The sequence below is a fragment of the Hesperophylax consimilis genome, chromosome 6 (genome assembly GCF_061612785.1).
Source record: "Hesperophylax consimilis isolate HC1 chromosome 6, BYU_Hcon_1.0, whole genome shotgun sequence".
Taxonomy (NCBI): Eukaryota; Metazoa; Arthropoda; class Insecta; order Trichoptera; family Limnephilidae; genus Hesperophylax; species Hesperophylax consimilis.
This window is the reverse complement of record NC_142841.1, coordinates 37,119,706-37,139,216: the sequence shown is the minus strand read 5'-3', so window position 1 is coordinate 37,139,216 and position 19,511 is coordinate 37,119,706. Positions and strand designations below refer to the sequence as shown.

Genomic DNA, 19,511 nt, shown 5'->3' with positions numbered 1-19,511 from the left:
CAAAGGTTATGCCATTGTCCTTTTTGATAATACCAATAGCCACTACTTGATTGTTTTTGACATTGTGTATGTATCTTTTTCCGGTATTGAAACGGTACTTTTTTATTATTGAACGTTGATATGTTATTTTCATGATACATGAGAATGTTACAATATCCACCATGAGACGAGGGATCGTTATAAAATCTAACGCTATACATGAGAATGTTATAATATCTACCGTGATACGAGAAGTTCGTTATAATTACTTTTTTACTGGCTCACATACACTGTGGCCAAAGAGATAATTTGTTCCATAAATGGTTATAAATATCTATGTTGTACCGTCCTTTCAATACTAGGGTTCTTTCGTAATTCGTTCAATTTCTACATGAGACGTGGAAACGTTATAATATTTACCATGATTCGTGCGAACGATACAATATCTTGTTGTTGTTTTCTTTAAATAAGTTGACACTATGTACTTGTTCTACCAGACGTAGATCATTTTACCCTGACTTGTCGCCCTTAATTGGGACCCTTTTGTATAACTCATGACACTGAAGGAAATGTCCTTCACTGTAGTGAAATTTTTTGTTCTCTTCAAACAAACATGAAGCTGTGCATTCAGCAAATTTTTTTACGCTAACTGATACCTGTGGACTTCTTGTCAAGCGGACCCAAGAACCATCCACTATCCATTGACCATGGACTAGCCATCAGCTTCACTGTTGGTTATGAGGTATCGTGTCGTGGGAGTTAATTGAGACAGTGACACAAAACCACCTAACTCGTTGTCTGGGAGACGAATAAGAAAAACTCCCAGGTTTGTGAAGCTTGAGCAAGGGTCTGTCATGTTCTCACAAACTGTAGAAGATTAAAAACGACCCCTAATCTTTCACCAAATACACGTGAAAGATTAGATTGTTATTACTGTGTATTCTCCTTCACCTTTTCATCAAATTCATGTATATTTGTAAAGAGTTAGGAAATTTGCTGGTTGATATATTTCGTCCTCACATAGAGATCGAATTGAGAATTAGCTCAGTCACTATCAATTTTCGCTGCTCAAACCCTCCATCCTTCACCCTTCCATCAAACTCATGTATATTTGTAAAGAGCTAAGAAATCTGCTGGTTGACCACATTTCGTTCTCTGAAAAAGATCGAACGGAGAATTAGCTCCATCACCAGCAGACCTTCTCGCTCAACGCCATTTTTTCCTCATCCCTCATTATTCTTGAGGTTGATTTCATGAATCTGGAAGGTGTACCCTACGCACATAGCGTATCGTCTGTCTTTAAGACAATCTTTATCCATGAAATTTGCTTCAAATATTTCCTTTTTCACCCCATTCCTAGGTAATCAACACATTTCTTGTAATTTTGAAAGTCGTAAGTTGTTATCGCTCAAGCGCTAACACCGGCAATGGAAGGCCAACTTCTTTCAGAAACTTGGTGTTACTACGGCACAACCACCTACCTGTACCTTGTAAATCAAATAGGTAACCTCACGCCAGTCATGATAGTTTTTTTTGTCTCCCCAATCTCGGGATACTCATGGTATAGTCAGCATAATAGATCTCTCTCTACTCTCTCCTCTCTAACCAACAACGTTTTTTTTGTCTTTTTGTCTTTTCTCTTGAACACAATTTGTTTCTCTCCAAACGTTTTTTCATCATTGGTCTACCAGGCAGGTAAACTTCAAGAATTTTGACTATAATAATAACCTGTCCCCGGATTAAAAAGAAGACCAGCAGCCCTCCTCATCACCTGCAAGCTGAGCTTCACTTCTTTGCCGCCTTCACTTCCATCACTCACTTCTCTCCAATCTCTGCGTACCAAAAAACACCCGACCGCACCCAAATTAGGTGTGAGTCGTACGTGCAGTTGCAAATCAAGTTGTCTCATCATTCAAACCACATTCAAAAGAACCAACCTCAGAGCATGCCAGCTCAAGGTTAGTTATGTTCCTGCAATCAACTACCTGCCGTTGTGCAATCAACTATTTGCCGTTTGAGCAACAACCACTTGCCGTTGTGCAATCAACTATTTGCCGTTGTGCAATCAACCACTTGCCATTGTGCAATCAACTACTTGCCATTGTGCAATCAACCACCTGCCGGTTGTACAAATCAACCACTTGCCATTGTGCAATCAACTACTTGCCGTCGTACAATCAACTATGGGCCATTGTACAAATCAACCACTTGCCGATGCGCAAACTCAACATAATAGCCATCACACGCATCAATCATCAATCTACTCACTGGTATTACTCCATGTCTTTACCAACTTCACTTCACCTTGACAACCACTGCCCCACCACATCAGCATAATGGAATTCACGCTGGTACAACATCAGAACCCGGATACTTCTGGCCCTCAGCATCACCATCTCTCAACCACAACCAAGAAGCACAGTTCAATTTCTATGGCCCTAGTGATACTTGAGTGCAATCTCAAATGGGTCAAGTTACAGTGAAAGTGTAACTTTAATAACTACAGTGAAATTACGTCTACTTGGTACTCAACGAACACTACGCTCTTCAAACTTAGCTTACAGACCAATGAAATTTTAGAGTCAGGTTGTTGTCTTTTCATCACTGCATAACCTTGTATGTTTGTCTTTTCATCACTGCATAACTTGTATGTTGTTCTTGTCATCTCTGCATAACCTTGTATGTTGTTCTTGCCATCACTGCATAACCTTGTAGTTTGTCTTTTCACCATTGCATAACCATATTTTTTTTTTTTTTCTTTTCTCTTTGTTTTTTTTTTGCAAATCAACACTGTTTTTTTTCTCTCTCTACTCACCTCACGACAAGATGAAGAGGATTTTTAGTGCCTAAAGCTTCATTACCACGTCGCCTTTTACTGGCGGAGGGGGAATGTGTTACGTAATACAAGTTACCCTATAAAAAGGATGCACACTAGCCCCAATTTCCCCTCACTAGTTGCGACACACGCGACCAGATGGTCGAAATACGTGATCGACTTGGACCACCCACACTGCTCGCGGTCAACACGGGCGGCCCTAAGCGCGCTTCGGAAGTGCAAATCCGACCTTGGTCTTAGCAACACGGTCGCTCACGATGGCGAAAACCCCTCGCGGGCATGGCTTGCATGATTACGCAATAACGGACGCGATCTCGTTCCAGTTTAACTAGATACATTTCGCCATCAAACTAGCAGTCATGTTTATTATCTCGGTTCGAACTAAACTCAATGGAGTCCCGTTCTCGTGTAAAATCCCCAGTGCATATTACCACACCATCAGTACCGCTGCTTTCTAAGCGCGGGAAACCTGGGTCAACATGATGTACCACATCTCAAGGCGAATCGTAAGCTTTCAACCTTCCCCCTTTTTTGTGTTCAATTCTCGTAAATTCGTGTAGAATCCACGCTTTATCTGGTCGTCACAAATTAGTAGAGAGAGTTAGTAGGGAGATCTATGTCAACCTGTATTTCTCGAGACAATTAATATACCTTGTGCCTTACTACCCATGTGTTATTATTGTGTGATAAACCTACCCTTTGACCTCCTAACCGATGGACGAGCCTGATGACCAAAGAAGCTGCCCGCCCCTGACAGTACACGAGCCTCATCTCTCTACCATTTTATCTGAGCTTAGCCAATTTAATAACCAGGTTCGATTCCCGGTTTAACCCATATCTTAGCACACTATAGACGAATGGCTTTATCGATCATCCGTGCTAGACCTCCTGAACTACAATGAATACTTCTTTTGGAAAAAGGATACGATACCGGTCTTAATTAAAAAGCAGAACAAACAATATAGCTTTCAAAAACAAATAAAGAACTGTGTCAAATCAACATAAAGAGATTTCATAAAAAACCAACTAGAAAAGTAATAATTATACGAAAACAATAGAAGAATAATGAAAAACAATAATATTGTAATATGGAGACGAGTGCGTAGTGATATATGTTTAACACAAATAAACAAGCAAAAACATTAAGTTAACGAAACGTCAAGCGTTAAGAGGAAGCTACAAGCCAAAAATGTGTATATTCTTGGTATACCTTATATCGTAGGTAATAAGCATTAAAATCGCTTGACAAACGGAGTCTAGAAAGGTTCCATTTCAAGCAAAAAATTGGTTTTTATTTATTTTGTAAATAATTTTATAAGAAAGCAAAAAAGTTAATCAATTCAAGCTGTTACAGATAATCTTAGGTATAATACTGAATTTTTTAAGTTGTTTCCTTTTTGCGTTCATACATTTCTATTGAAAAAGTATTTTTTTAGTAGTTTGCATTTATATTTTTTATTGGGTAAATTTTTTATTTTATTTGTATTCTACTCAAGCGAAACGATAGGAAAATCTTCAATTTATCTAAAGCATATTTTTTGGTATTCATAATGTTCACCAATTCGTTATAAATATTAATCAAAATTCGCCTTAAATGCGTTATCCATCTACCACACCACCGTACAAGCTATAATCTCATAATTAATTATTTGGACGACTTTTCTTTGGATCTTCGCACTTATTTCTACACCCAATAGGTGCAAAGATGGAAGAAAGGGAATCGGGATACAACACAGCATTATTTGCTTGTTGTCTTTTTTTAATTGTAACACATTTAGAGCACAAACTCGTGATATCAATGACAGTAATTCAAAATCATTAATATCTAGAAAATATAAGCAGCGCTGGGATTTCCACACGCTTTTTTATCATTTTGATTGATCTGACACGAGAAACTATAGATTAGTGTTATTAATGGTAGGTAAAATTCAAATAATTTCAGTCTTCTCAAGACTATTTTCTTATCGCAAATATTAAGATAATTTGTTATAAAAACTGGTATTAATAAACAAACAAAACAAAGCAAGGTATCATTACCAAGATGTTCCAATTCGTAGTACTCGCTGCCCTCGTCGCTGTGGCTTCGGGTAAGTTATCCAAAAAATATTATATTTTTACAAAAAAGCCGGTAAATTTTGTAGAATTCGCATAGACATATGAATATTAGTAGACCTGCCCTAAGTGATTAAAAGCGTATTATCCCCACTCCCCATACCGGTTCCATTGGAGCCGGCTGGGCTCGCGTATGGCCTCAAGTGAAATTTGAAAACGTGACGTCATCATTCTTGTGCGAACTATGGTCGAGGCATCATCGGTTCATTTTACGAAATAACACGGCAAAATGTTGACTTGTGATATGAAAACTTGTAAAAATAGATGTGAAAAAGAGAATAAACCCAATTGTCGTATTACATTCCATAAGTAAGCAATATTTTACTTTATTTTAAGCTTATTCACACCGTATTATATGGATCAGTTTTAAAAACATAAACTATCACATCACAATGTAGCGATTCTCAAGTGTGCTCATCGTTGTTTACTGGGGTAAGTAAATTATGAAACATTTGTAAAAGTGTCTTAACTAAATACTCTGAAACTAACTACGACTCTGCAAACAGAAGAAATTTACTTTGCCAAATTTGGACTTTGCAAATTAGTTCATAACGTTGCGAGTAATTTGCGCTCCCATGTAAAAATGTCTATTCATTCAAAAGCAGATTTTACTTTTAAGAACTAAATGGTGATATTATAATGCGAGATGCCTATTTACTGTCAGATTGATTTATTGACGAATCACAGTCAGCTTAACACCCTTCGTTCTTCAACAGTTGATTTTACCCCTCGCCATTATCTTCTCGTCTATTAATTCCTATGTCTGTGAGAATTCGTTATAAAAATAAAGTTGTTAAATGTCTTGAATGAATATTAATAGTTAATATGTTTCTCCAGCCGGCACCCTCGGTCCAATACGCGGAATCGGATCCTCCCCCATTGTTGGAGGAACCGAGGCTTCCATCCAGGATGCCCCATGGCAGGTGGCTCTCCAGTACAATGGAGGACTCCGTTGTGGAGGCTCCATCATCACCACCACCGTCATTCTGACCGCTGGACATTGCACCGTCTCGTAAGTTAAACACTTGGCCATTTTGTTATCACGAATTGATGGCGTAAAAAAAAAGTTTTTGGCCGCCACATGATGAGTAGGACAATCCACTAATAAACTGAATTAATTATTACAGAACCTCTGCTGGAGCATGGAATGTCCGTGCCGGATCTAGCCAGCACGCATCTGGTGGCGCTTCCTACAAGGTGTCCAGGGTGGTGACCAACCCCCAGTACTCCGCTGCCAAGCTCGACTATGACATCGCCGTCCTCATCCTCTCAGAAGCTATCGCCATCGATGACATCAACACAAAGATCATTCCTCTGCCAACCCTGAACCAAAATGTTCCCACTGACTCTCTAGCTCTCGTCACCGGATGGGGAACTACCTCCGTAAGTTGATTCATGGCCTATATATGTATACGTATTTTATGAAAATATATTATACGCATGTGAAAACTAGTATCTAGTCGATAATGATGAATTAAATTAATGTTAACTTTCTTTCCAACAGTCAGGAGGCTCCATCCCAAGCACCCTCCGCAAGGTGACCCTCCCCGTTGTCGACCAGGCTGCTTGCGTAGCTGCCTATGCCGGATTCAACCCCGTCACCGACAGGATGATCTGTGGAGGTCTGTTGGGAGTCGGTGGCGTTGATGCTTGCCAGGGAGACTCTGGTGGTCCATTTGTCGTTGATGGAGTCATTGTCGGAGTTACTTCCTGGGGAAGTGGCTGTGCTCAGGCCAGGTACCCCGGAGTATGGTCTCGCGTACCAGCCTTGGTTGACTGGGTTGAGGCACAGCTGTAAATAAACAAACTAAATAATTGTTTGCAGCCGACCATCTTCTTTCAGATCTTCATTATTTCATTGTTATGTATTCCTAGTGAACATTTGATACTTGTGATAATAAAACTACAACTCTGAAATTATTTGTTTCCATTATCTTCATGTCTCCTCACACATCAGTTTATAATCACATACTGTAGATTTGGAAGGGAATTAAAAAAATACGGCCATAATGTCAATTTGGGTTATCTGACTTAATTTAACGAAAACAAAAATGCCTAGCACAAGGGATTACAAAGAATCTTACTTTAGATTCATTAACGATGTTCATCTGTTGATGAAACAGAATTCTGCAAATGAATTTTAACCAAATAATGTTCACGAAACACGCCCGCATTGCATTTCTTATATTAACCAACAATCAACCCACACTGACATCAAACTACTTTACACTCAAGATATCCACAACCATAATACCCAGAATAACGATAAAATCCGCATTCCTCCGACGCACGATACAAAATAGGCGATATAATCTCTTTACTATATAGTGTACACACTCTATAACTCTCTTCCAGATATGTTTTAAAACAGCCAGCATATACAAAAGATTCAAAGTAAGGCTTTCAAGGAATATTTCTTAAAAACCTATAAAAACTAAAAAACGTAATTCTTGTCGTGTTGTAGTTTCTCTTGTTACTTTCTGTCACTTTTCCTCGAGCAAGAAATGATAATCAAACATGTGATATTTTCATCTTTTCGCCATTCTTTTATTTGTATAAAACAATATAAAATTTTTTTCTCTCTTGGCTATGACCGATATTTATTTATTTTTCTCTAAGGCTTTGCATATGTGTTCGCAGGGATGGAAAATTCCCCCCCCCACAACACATAAGCCTCCATGAAAATTGGACCCTTAATTTCTTTGATAACTACAGAAAGCTACTTAAAGCTCTCTTGTACTATATATCTTTAAAGACATATGTACTTAACTAATTAATACGTTATTTACGATCTTGAACGCAAATATTTTCGTATTTATATTGTAATTAAATTCCATCAAACGTTGTGTAATTTTTTGGTTAATGATATAGGATTTTAATAACTTTCATTTTGTGGTAACCCTTTTGATTCTGATCAAGGCGTTGAGTTTCAAAATTGAATCTTTCCATTGCAAATCTAGACTTAAATGATTTCTCTGAATGAGCTAGCTTTCCTATTGTAACTATTCTGATTCACTGCACCCTAATAAAGTCGTAGTTAAACGCTGGTAGAAGATATTATTCATGTTTATTTGGACAGGTAATTTAATATAACTCAAATGGTTAGTTGTTAGTAAATTTGATTTTGGTAAACTCTTGTGTCTGTTTGGCGCCACTCCTTTATGACTCTGCTGCTATAAGGTACATGTAAAGATTGATTTAGTAGGTTGTAATTAGTTAATTGCATATTTGACGAACTCAGAATAGCCCTTTGCTGGCATAATTTGGCTCCCATCCTCCTGCAAGTAAACAAGGTGATCGAGAGTCAACTAGAAATTTGCACAATCTTGTGACACGATTCAATTGATTGGTACCTAAGTTACCGCGTCCCAAAAAAATCTTCCTTCGTCATCATGCACTGCCTTCAGGTCTTCTCCCGAGCCTTGATACTCCCAAATTCCGACTCCTCCTTGGACTACAATTTACTTAGGGCGAACCGGTTTCGTCCTATATACAATCATATACTCACGGTTGTTGTAATGACAAGTTTCCTAGGCTTGCCACCACTCCAAGAGAAAATGCGAGAGTGATCCGAAGACCTAAAATGCAAGCTGTATGCAGGTCCGCATTCTCCAATGGACAATACATTCAAAGATATATATGTATACATACATTTTGGGAAAGGTTTATAATTCACAATGTAACATTTTCTCATATAAAACATTGGGAACCGAGAATCTCAAATCCCAGGGCTGTGAGTCATGAGTCCGATATCTCGATACATAAATACTAATAGGAAAATATGAATAAATACTAATAAAATAAGATCTTATTGCTACTTTGTTTTGGAGAGCTATCGAACTCCAGGCTTTTTGTTTGTTTTTGACGTTTTTATTTAAAAGAATCGCCATCTCTATTTTGTTTGGTTAATAGTCTTGTTATAGAAGCGACCACTGCCTCCTATGGATGAACTGTATTTATTTTAAATTTTTCCTCCAGGGTTCAACATTAAATTTGGTTCATCCTATCCCGTGATTTTTCAACTGTTTCATGTAATTGATTGCCACATAAGAGGGTACACGACTCTCAACTGTCTCAGGCAACTGATGGGATCTATGCGAACACTCCATCAATAATATTCAAATGTTTCGTATAATATTTCGATATAAGTCTTACTAACCCGTGATTTTTCAATTGTCGATTGTGAATGATAGGTATTTGAGAGTGCGCAACTTCCAGCTGTTTCAAGTAACTAAAAGAAACCTACGCGAATTCTCAATCAATGATATTCAAATGTTTCATGTAATATTTCGATATAAATCTTACTAACCCGTGATTTTTCGATTGTCGTTTGTGAATGATAGGTATTTGCGAATATCCCGAAACGCTGCACATTGCACAATGACATCCTGATAATTGTCTAGTTGCAGCCAAGGTCGTTTTCAAACTATGTAATTGACCCAGTTCTCCAGTGTGCGCTTTATTTATAAACAAATCGATAATGTAAACACCTCCTTTGACACACTAACCCAGATGTGAGATTGTTTATTTAAAAAATATCTCTACCTCTCCTTATAAGTCAGTTGGGTTCTTTTTTAGGTGCAAGTTAATTAAAACCTCACAACTTTGGTATTTAAATCAGTCCCTTTTTTTTAAAGTTGACCTATTCATTTCATTTTCCGAATTTAGTAAAATTACTAGAGGTTAAATGAAGAATAAATATATATATACATAAATTAAGGTACACATATCTCGATTGCCAAAATATGTTAAGTAATAGTACATATATTAATAAATAAATATAAAATATATGATTCTACTTGGACTTGAACATTAATAAATACATATTTTCTTTTCAATATTTTTATATTATAGTATTCATATTTTCTTTAGATATGTACATAGGTAGGTATTTAAATCGCCATTCCAATGTTTCGATTAAATGATAAATATATATATACATATACATGTAGTTACATACATTACTCATATATATATTCTTTATATACAATATATTACTTTATTTTTTTTATAGATAAATCATAGACTAAATAAGACTAGACACGGCATAACCATTGAAAAATAACCCCAACACAATTTTGGTTTGGTTCACGTGCACATTTATGAAAAGGCGCACGCATTGTGTCGCAATGCGAGATGGGCACTGTGCATTGCGTTTTACCTTTTGTTGGTCTAGAGTTAAGCTATTTTGCTTGTCAGCTATTTTTGCTGGTAAAATTCCTGACGTCACATGAATAACACACCCACAAGGAATCCACCAATAGGGTGATTCATGTTAATTATTATCACGTGCGGATATACAAATATCACGCAACCAATGCGTGATAATTATTGATGTATTAGTCGTCTAGCGTTGACACGCGTGACAGCTCAAGTGTGTGTGAATTATTTGGTCCGTGCATTTTGCCAATCAGGGTTGTATTAAGTCGGTATTGCCTTTCGGGTAATATCTGCTTCGCCTTTTCGATTTTTTGTAGAAGAATTGATAGAAATAAATTTGCGTCATTTAATGAATTCATTTTTTTAATGGGTATTTTCGCTTAGGTTTCCCCACAAAACCGGAAAAAATGGAGAAATGGTTAGAAACAATCCGAATTCAATTATGTGACAATAACTGGGTACCATCAGCAGGAAACCGCGTTTGCTCTAATAATTTTTAAACATATTTATCTCACTGCAAGCGGCCTCCGACGTGTAGACTGCAAAACTTTGCCTGTTTTTCCGGTAATTATAAAAAACTTTATAAAGTTTATTATGGATTGATCAGGTTTTAATTGATAATGTCGGTGTTTTCAGGCTGATATCGGACAGTCGCTGTCCACTATGGGCACAGGTCCTGCCAAAAGAGATACCGTCATTGTTTTTTCTCGAACAGGACTGGTTCTCAATCCAGCTGAAACTTTTTTTGTAATCGAAAAGCCGGTTGTTCCTCTATCAGAATTGCAACAACCGATGTGCGTGAATGCCGTAAATAATACGTAAAATCCACAGACATAGGAATTAATAGACGAGAAGATAATGGCGAGGGGTAAAATCAACTGTTGAAGAACGAAGGGAGTAAGGCTGACTGTGATTCGTCAATAAATCAATCTGACAGTAAATAGGCATCTCGCATTATAATATCACCATTTACTTCTTAAAAGTAAAATCTGCTTTTGAATGAATAGACATTTTTACATGGGAGCGCAAATTATTCGCCACGTTATGAACAAATTTGCGAAGTCCAAATTCGGCAAAAAAAAATTTCTTCTATTTTCAGAGTCGAATATTTCGTTTAAGTATTTAGTTACGACACTTTTATAAATGTTCATAATTTACTTCCCAGCAACCAACCAGCTTTGTGTTTCGCGTCCAGACGTTTCTCGATGTGATAGTATATGTTTCTAAAACTGATCTATATTATACGATGTGAATATGCTTAAAATAAAGTAAAATAATGCTTATATATGGAATGTAATACGACAATTGGGTTTATTCTCTTTTTCAAATCTATTTTTACAAGTTTTCATAGTACAAGTCAACATTTTGCCGTGTTATTTCGTCAAATGAACCGATGATGCCTCGACCATAGTTCGCACAAGAATGATGACGTCACGTTTTCAAATTTCACTTGAGGCCATACGCGAGCACAGCCGGCTCCAATGGAACCGGTATGGGGAGTGGGGATAATACGCTTTTAATCACTTAGGGCAGGTCTACTAATATTCATATGTCTATGGTAAAATCCTATTTAACGGGCGTAAATAAATAAATAAGTATATATTGTAATCATGTAATCTCCACCCCCCTTAACCCTTACCCATACGCTCTCTGAAGCTCTGTCATAATCATTGTTGCTTATTCAATTAGGTTGCTTCGTTCCTTTTCCATAATTCGTGGTTCAGCTCGCTTGTGAACCCGCAATATTTTATGATTTATCTCTCTCTTTAGGTTAATCTTACATTATGTTTAATGTAAAGTCGTTAGGTCAGTTTTAGTACTTAGGTTAGTTTTCAATAATGCTATCTTGAAAAAGGTTGAGAAACTAGCTGACCAAAACTAGTTGACACAATGTCTTAATTCTAACAAAGTGGTTGAAGACAAAATAACTTTTAATTGAATGATAGTAGTATAATTATTAAATGATACGTAGTGTTGTTCTAGTCTCTATAATTTTATGTTACTGTTAAATATTTAACTAATATTATTTTATATTCACCAGTTTTAATTATTTTGTATCACTTTCGACAGCTTACAAGATATATTCTGTTTTAAAATGCATGCAAAAGCCAGACTGGGCATAAAACCAAATTAAATTAAATTAAATGATTTCAAGTCACAAAGTGATTGCTTTCTTCAATAATTATATATCATTCTTTATAAATACTGTGGTAAATTAAAAAAAAAACCTATTCACAATAGTAAAAATATATACTTTTTTGGTTCTATAGGACCTGTATAGAATTCAAAAACAAAATATAAATTTAATTAAAATCATTTTGTATTATTTATCAATTCTTTCCTGATTCAGCCCTTATTCAAAACATAAAATTTGATGTAAGTGTTAGTTTCTTTTTGGCTTTATGTCCATATTACAACACCTCTGACAACAAATTCTCCGTGGTTTTGCTTACGAGTTTGAACGCTTGTACAAGGAGTTTAAACAGAGTTGGGTTGTTAAGTTCATCTCCATATTTTTGACGTACGCTATGTGGGGTCATTTTAAAAATGAATTTAGCTAGACAGGGCTAATCTAGTATAATACATCAATGAGATAAATACATAATATGCATACATTAATGTGTAATTCCTTTTTGTTGTTTTATTTTAATATTCAATTGATATACCTCCACTTCACAGCACTTCTCTGCCTCCTGGGACCTGAAAATTATTTATAAAAGGAAAACTTACCCCCATCAAGGTTTTTCCGGTTGGGATCTACACAACAAAACCTTGTCGAAGAAATCCTACCTAATTAACTGTATTTTCCAACTAATTTCAAAATAAATCCTTTCGACTATTTATTCTTATTTAATATTTTATTCTTGCTTGATCCATATAAATTAGCTCATATTTAATTTTTCTTCCGAACGAAATCCTAATCCAGAAAACCCGTTGATTTAATAACACTTCTCTAGTTTAGACTTTTGAATGAGCTGTTTCAAATTCTTTTCGAAATGGTAGATTGATGTTAAAATTCTGGTTAAAACGACAAACACTTTTAACACTGTCGCTTTACGCACGATGGATTTTAATTGATCAATTTTTTGATTCTAAATTTCTTTTTATATAAATTTATAAGAAAATTTATTCCGAATTGCGCAAACTTTTAATTAACTCAATTCTTAATAATTTAAATATCTGTTAAACTTTCTCCCAAATTGCACTGTTCTCACCAATATTTTAAACTATCCACAATTAAATTTTTCCCGAACTGTTACTTTTAGAACAAAGTTTTGAACATTTGTTGTTATTTCTTTTCGAACTGTCTAAATTGTGTTTATTTTAAACTAAGATGTAAGTATTTATTATTAATATTTTTTTTTTACAAAATTGATGCTAAATTATAATCTATTTTTAAATATCAATCCGCTATCACGTTCACTTTAGATTTCCGAAAACTCTTAATTGAATTTGAATGTTTTTCATTTTGAATGAAATAATTATTTTAAAATTTAGATAATTCACTAATCACTTTTTTCCACTTTTCACTTAAGTCTTTTAAGCACTGAGTCTAAACTCTATTTTTTTTACCAACACTGTTTGATTAAATTAAAACTGACTTAATAAAATTTCACTGATTTTAGTATTTGTACTTTTCACAAAATTCTCTTTTCTTAAATAAGTCCAGGGACTTATTTAAAATTTAACACTTAGAGATTTTCCAACTGTTAATTTTACCAAAAACGTAGTACTGCGGCGTAACCACCTTTTTTCAAAAACCTCGACTGACTCCCTGAAAACTGATGTGCACGAACTTTTATACCCCTCTCAGGTTCCAAAAGACGTATCTGAATTTCTTTTGATAATTTCAGTCATTTGACTATGGGCGTCGACTATTTTTCGTTCCTTGTCCTAAACCCCATAGGGTCCGAATCGAGTAAGTCTGCGTTAATCGCCCAAACTTCCTTTGTTCTCCTGTTCATACAAAATTTAGTTAGCATATCATGATTTTGTGTTCCTTTTTTTTCTCAATTTGCGATAGGTCCGTCCTCAATAACATATATATAGATCTCAATTTTATGCATCTCGTGCGAAAAATGATTAAATACATGTCGAAATCTTTACTATGCATTTTTGAATTTCGATTTGTCTAAATCCTACTTAATTTTATTGTTACCTATATGAGCTTTTTCCATTTTCACCCGTACTTTCTCTTTTTATGTCGCAGATTTGAGTTTTTCCTTATTTTTTGAATTTTCTTTTATTTGCGACGTTTTCCTCCACAAATTTCTTCTTTATTCTTATGTTATTTCTCATAACTCTATAATTACTTATTTTCCAAGTCGTATTTATTAATTTCACGGATAAATTAGAATTGTATCGCTTTTCTCCACTTGGATCATTCCTTATCCCCGTTCTTTACCCTTTCTTTATCTTTTCCACACTTTTCCTGATGTGTGTTGCCTCCAGGAAAATTTCATCCTTTATTTATTATTAATTAATATATAATTTTCAACACTTCTATGGGAGATATACCTAATTTGACTCTGGGATACCCGTCATTTTTATTGTTTGACCTAGACTCCTCCCCACTATCCATCCCTTTCATACCAGGATTCACATAAATCATACGTCTGGACATCTGTTTACGTCTCAAATTTTGGTACTACGCTCGTAAATTTCATTTTATTTTAGAGCAGTTAATTTTTATATCTTTTGCTTTATCTAAACATTTCATAAGCCCCATGTTAAATTTAATTGTTTTTCTAATGGCTTATTACTTTAACGTAAACAAAAATCATGTTCGAATTTCGATTGTTTATCCTCTAAAATACACATGAGACCGTCAACCTTTTATCTCGTGTCATTTCTTCTGTAGTCTTGTGTAACTCTAATATCTATCTACCCTGATAATAATTTAAAACGCCTACTTTTCTGAATTTAATCTATCGCTATATGTTTAGTTTTACTGTCTTCCTTTGGTACTCAATTATCATGTTCCTAGGACCTTTGTAGCAGCCCGAAATCTCTGAATCGCCCCTTCGTCCAGTCGCTGCACTCTTTCTAAAATGTCTATTTTTTCGCGAAATTTTCATTCAAAATTGATTTTCCAATATTTCCGCTTCATCTTAAATTGATAACGATTAGTTCCCATTGTTTTCAACACTCTCACCTCTCTTTAGCACGATTTTCATCGAACTTGACACCCTCCTTCTATCATAGGTAATTGCACGACGGTTGAAAATCCTGCCAGTAATTTTCCTTCGCTTTCCCGCCCTTCTTTTATACTATCACGTTTATAATTTTTCCATTGCATTTTCGTGTGTGTGTTTTTCAACATGAAAAGGCCCCAAAGCCCTCGATTTCAATGGTTCGCTATCTCATAAATGTATCAGTTATTCTAAACATTCCCTAGGATTTGTTACCTTGAGCGTCGATGTTTACACTACAGTGCGTTCACCTCTAATTTCTGTGGGAATGGAAATGTCATTAATTATCTTTTTTTAATGTCGGGTCCAAAGTTCATTTCTTTGTCTTTCGTAAACACACGCCTTTCCGTTCACTGATTGGTTACTCAAAATTTTATAGCTTTTTGTTTAGATCTATTGGTTGACAAAATTCAATGTTTATTTTTAGGCCTAAGAAAAAGGGGGAATCCTTCTTGCCCTAGACGATTTTAATGACCTCTGTGTTTACGCTCTAGAATCTCGACATAATTTCAACTATTACAGATGTCTACCGCAAACAAACTCGATCAAATTTTTCTTCACCAGATGTCGTTAGGATGTCCGTTTTTATAAAAAATTCGTATATTTTTAATCCGCGAAGTGGGAAGCTACGGTTTATCTGTTTTCACTGTGATTTAAGCCTTTCGTCACAAACATTATCTATTTTTAGCAATGTATTATTAGTGGGTAAGTACTTTCTTGTAAATTCTTACCTTGGCTCTGTACGTATTTTTATATCCTGTATGTTTCATTTTTTGTTTCTTTTTGTTTATTCTACTTAACCTCCCATTTATATTTTTGTACTGTTTCGTATGTGAAATTTTGATATCAAAATACGAATTTTAAACTTTTCACTTCTTAAATTATTATTTATAATGGTGGAATTTGAACAGACTGTTTGTCTTTTTTGTTTGTTTGTCGCAAGAGATACTACGAATTTCTATCAATCACGGTTAGTTAGGAAGATGTAAAAGGTTTTCAGCGAAAAATGTTCTCGGTCTGCAAGTTTTTTTTTTTTTAATTTTTACCACTTAATTACTTATTTTTGCTGAAGTTTTCTAATAGTGGTTTGATTTCTAATTTTAAAACTTTATAATTAGAAATTTTCTGTCATAATTTTATGCGGGAGGGTATTAAAAATGTGTGCTCTTTGATAGGCGTAGAATAAGAAACAAAAGAAGTGCGATGTGGGCTTGTTTCTTGATCCAAAAGTTAGGCAAATAGGGCCTTAAGTTTCCAATACAAAAATGTGTTTCATCGTTATTGTGAAGATCAAGAGACAGAGGCAGTCCTAAAGCATACTTTTTACTATTCAGTTGGGGTGGGGTTATGGTGTTGAGAATCAATAGTTTAAAATTTTGGGATTTCCAAGTTGCCACGAGATATTGGTCAGTTACAAGGTTTTTGAACTGTTAAATTGACAAAATTTGCAAAAAAGCGTTGTTCTGAAGATTTTGTTTAAAGTGAGAACCCCAGAAGGGTTAAAAGTCTATGCAGTCAGACAGATGGCAGACGACAGACAGTTTCAAAATATTTATCATTGTAACATTCTTCGAGATAATGTCAACTTGTAATTTGGTGCAACGAAAACAGACTTTACTTAGATATATCGATAAACCAAATAGTCAGATTTATTCGATTAAAAAATTAAGTGTTCCATTACAACATTGATCACAATAATCTGGAGACATTAACACAAATTACGCATCACTTTTCAATCACATCTTTTTTTTGATCACCACATAAAAAAAAATCGCTAATTAGAAGCCTTTGTTAAAATTCAACATGAATACAATTCTCCCGTCTGGAATTCATATTGCGATATTCATGTACAAGCCATTGAAAGAATACTAAATAAATTCTTCCTTTTTATAAACTTTAAAATGTGTATTCCAGAAATTTTGTTGAACTACAATTATAATCTTTTAAATGAAATGAATATGCTAAATTGTCCGACAGAAGGTTTTTCACTGACTTGGTATTTCTATATAAAATTTTAAATGATGTATTTGATGGTTCAGAATAAGCTTAATAAGCTTTAGGATTCCACTACGAAATACTAGAAGTCGGGATTAATTTCAATTCAGAAATTCTGGTACTAACTACCATATGTATTCCTCATTGCCCAGTATACTTATGAAGGGAAATAATTATACCGAGTCCGTGGACATATTTAAATTATCACTTAACAAAAACAATTGGTTTTTACTGAGACGGTTTAGTTATGTATAGTAAATAATGTACTGTATTATTGTATATTTTTTACTATTAATATGCAAAAGCTTCTAAAAAGGGCGTTATTAAAGTTATTAATAAATAAAAATATCGAATGAAAATAATATGCACAACTATGATGACGACTTTCGAAATTAACAAGAAAGCTTCAGAAGTCGCAAATGTAACGATTTCTATACAAGTGGCAAACGTCAATCGCTAGCAACAGCTGAGCACTGGTTAAACTGTAGCTTACCCGCTCCGAGTTATCTGCTGGCAGCTAGGGGAATGAATGATCTCACTAAGTGTTTCGTTTTATCTTCCAGTATTAGACCAGATTGTGAATAAAAATTTCCGTAGGGTTTCACGTCTTACTTTCAAAACTTTCGTTCATTTTTGTGAATAATGGTGGTTTTTATCTGAATTTGGTAGGTTTAAAAAAACGGTTGATTTTCACAAATTGCGGTACACTTTCTATGAAGATCGGTGGATTTTTGAAAAGATCTAAAGAAATTTTGGCTGACTTGCCTAGCATTTTTCAAGCAATAAATCAAAACCCCCATCGAGAATCCGGGGTTAATAACAAAATATAAAATAAATTTGATAAATTTACGATAACGATTTTGTATATAATCCCAAAATCCAAAATACAGGTAGCTGAAAGCTTCATTTTAGGCCGCAAAAATCCTCAACCGGTTCGCATGCGGTCCATGGGCGGCATATTGGGCAACCCTGGTCTAGTATATAAATTAAACAGGTAACAGCTTCAGCAATACATATGAAGTGTGGCGATTAAGCACTGTATGCAAGCTCCTGCTCTCCCGGTACCCCATAGTTGAACTCGAAATTAAAAGCGTTGTATTTAGTTAAGTCTGAAGGGCATGTTCTTGTACGGAGTAATTTATGTCAGTGCGGTGATGTTCTAAATGATGTTAATATTTATTGCAGGTAAGTTAGCTTCGGGTATTAAATTTTGAGTTAACGGAGACAGTGATTAAATTATCCTTAAACTTGCGCGAGCACAATAATTTACTTCATCCTAGTTGCAAGGAAGTCGAAATAAACCGAGGAATTATTCATTTCTGAGAAAATTTTGAAACAATAACTGTTCTGCTTTATTTGAAAAATTCTTGAGTCTCAAAATAAATTGAGGTTTTAAACGATATTAAAGAAACAAACTTAATTTTATTTCACTTAAACTCATTAAATAGTGATTATTTAATCTTCATAACACCCGTCACGGAATAGAAATTGTCTAATGAGGTGGGAAACGTAAATTCACATGGAAAACCAAGATGATAAATGCCGGGGTTCAAATATCGACCGAAAAAAGTATATTTAAAGTATATTTTATTATGTATTAATAAAAAACTGGCAATTTACATCAAACTAATTGTGACGTAGAAGATAGAAATGAAATAATCAATTGAGGAAAACTTTTAAAAGTAAAAATTCTTTATTGACATGGTTATGTCGGTTTGTCGATTGGTGATTCAGGTGATCGGGTCTCACACAATTATTCCGTGCCGTGTATTCCAGTGCCTTTATAATAAAACCCGATAATCTTAAGGTCAACGTGCCTCGTATTACTGGCCGTTGATGACAATTCATTCGAAAACGCTAACGAAGTTATCGTTGGCGATTGTCAACTGTTGAATTTAACAGTTGGAAATAACTCTGCGTCAACAAAACGTTAACAAAAATAATAAATAACGATGCTTATAATATTAGGATTTGGAAGGCCAATATTTTATATTTTATTCACCACAGGAAGAATCGTCCGACCCCAGGAGCTACGTATTGGCCATATTACAAATTACGTATTACAAGTTCCTGAAGTTGTGAGTGAATATTATTCGTACACAAAATTTAATTATGTTACATATTATTAATTCTGCAAATATTTTACTTTTCACTAATCTTTTTCATTAGTTTCCATGGCAAAGTTTGATGTAAGTAATATAATATCGTCACAGTTTTTGCAGTCCTCCTCGATAGGG

The 19,511-nt window shown here is 34.9% G+C and overlaps 1 protein-coding gene across 1 annotated transcript; it reads left to right on the top strand.

Annotated features, from left to right (window-relative positions):
- Nucleotides 1-4,850: 4,850 nt before the first annotated feature.
- LOC149423312 (trypsin-1-like) lies at nt 4,851-6,801 on the top strand. Its single transcript, XM_089632950.1, has 4 exons — nt 4,851-4,902; nt 5,765-5,939; nt 6,055-6,310; nt 6,432-6,801. Exons 1-4 carry the CDS (start codon nt 4,857-4,859, stop codon nt 6,723-6,725), a joined length of 771 nt encoding a protein of 256 aa, XP_089489076.1. The 5' UTR covers nt 4,851-4,856; the 3' UTR covers nt 6,726-6,801.
- The last annotated feature ends 12,710 nt before the right edge of the window (nt 6,802-19,511 follow it).

What these genes read in the sequence shown, in the direction of transcription:
- LOC149423312 (XM_089632950.1), top strand. Translation starts at nt 4,857, where the DNA reads ATGTTCCAATTCGTAGTACTCGCTGCCCTCGTCGCTGTGGCTTCGG. An exon ending in GCTGGACATTGCACCGTCTC is followed by an intron (nt 5,940 to 6,054) that starts GTAAGTTAAACA and finishes TAATTATTACAG; the next exon opens with AACCTCTGCTGGAGCATGGA. An exon ending in CCGGATGGGGAACTACCTCC is followed by an intron (nt 6,311 to 6,431) that starts GTAAGTTGATTC and finishes TCTTTCCAACAG; the next exon opens with TCAGGAGGCTCCATCCCAAG.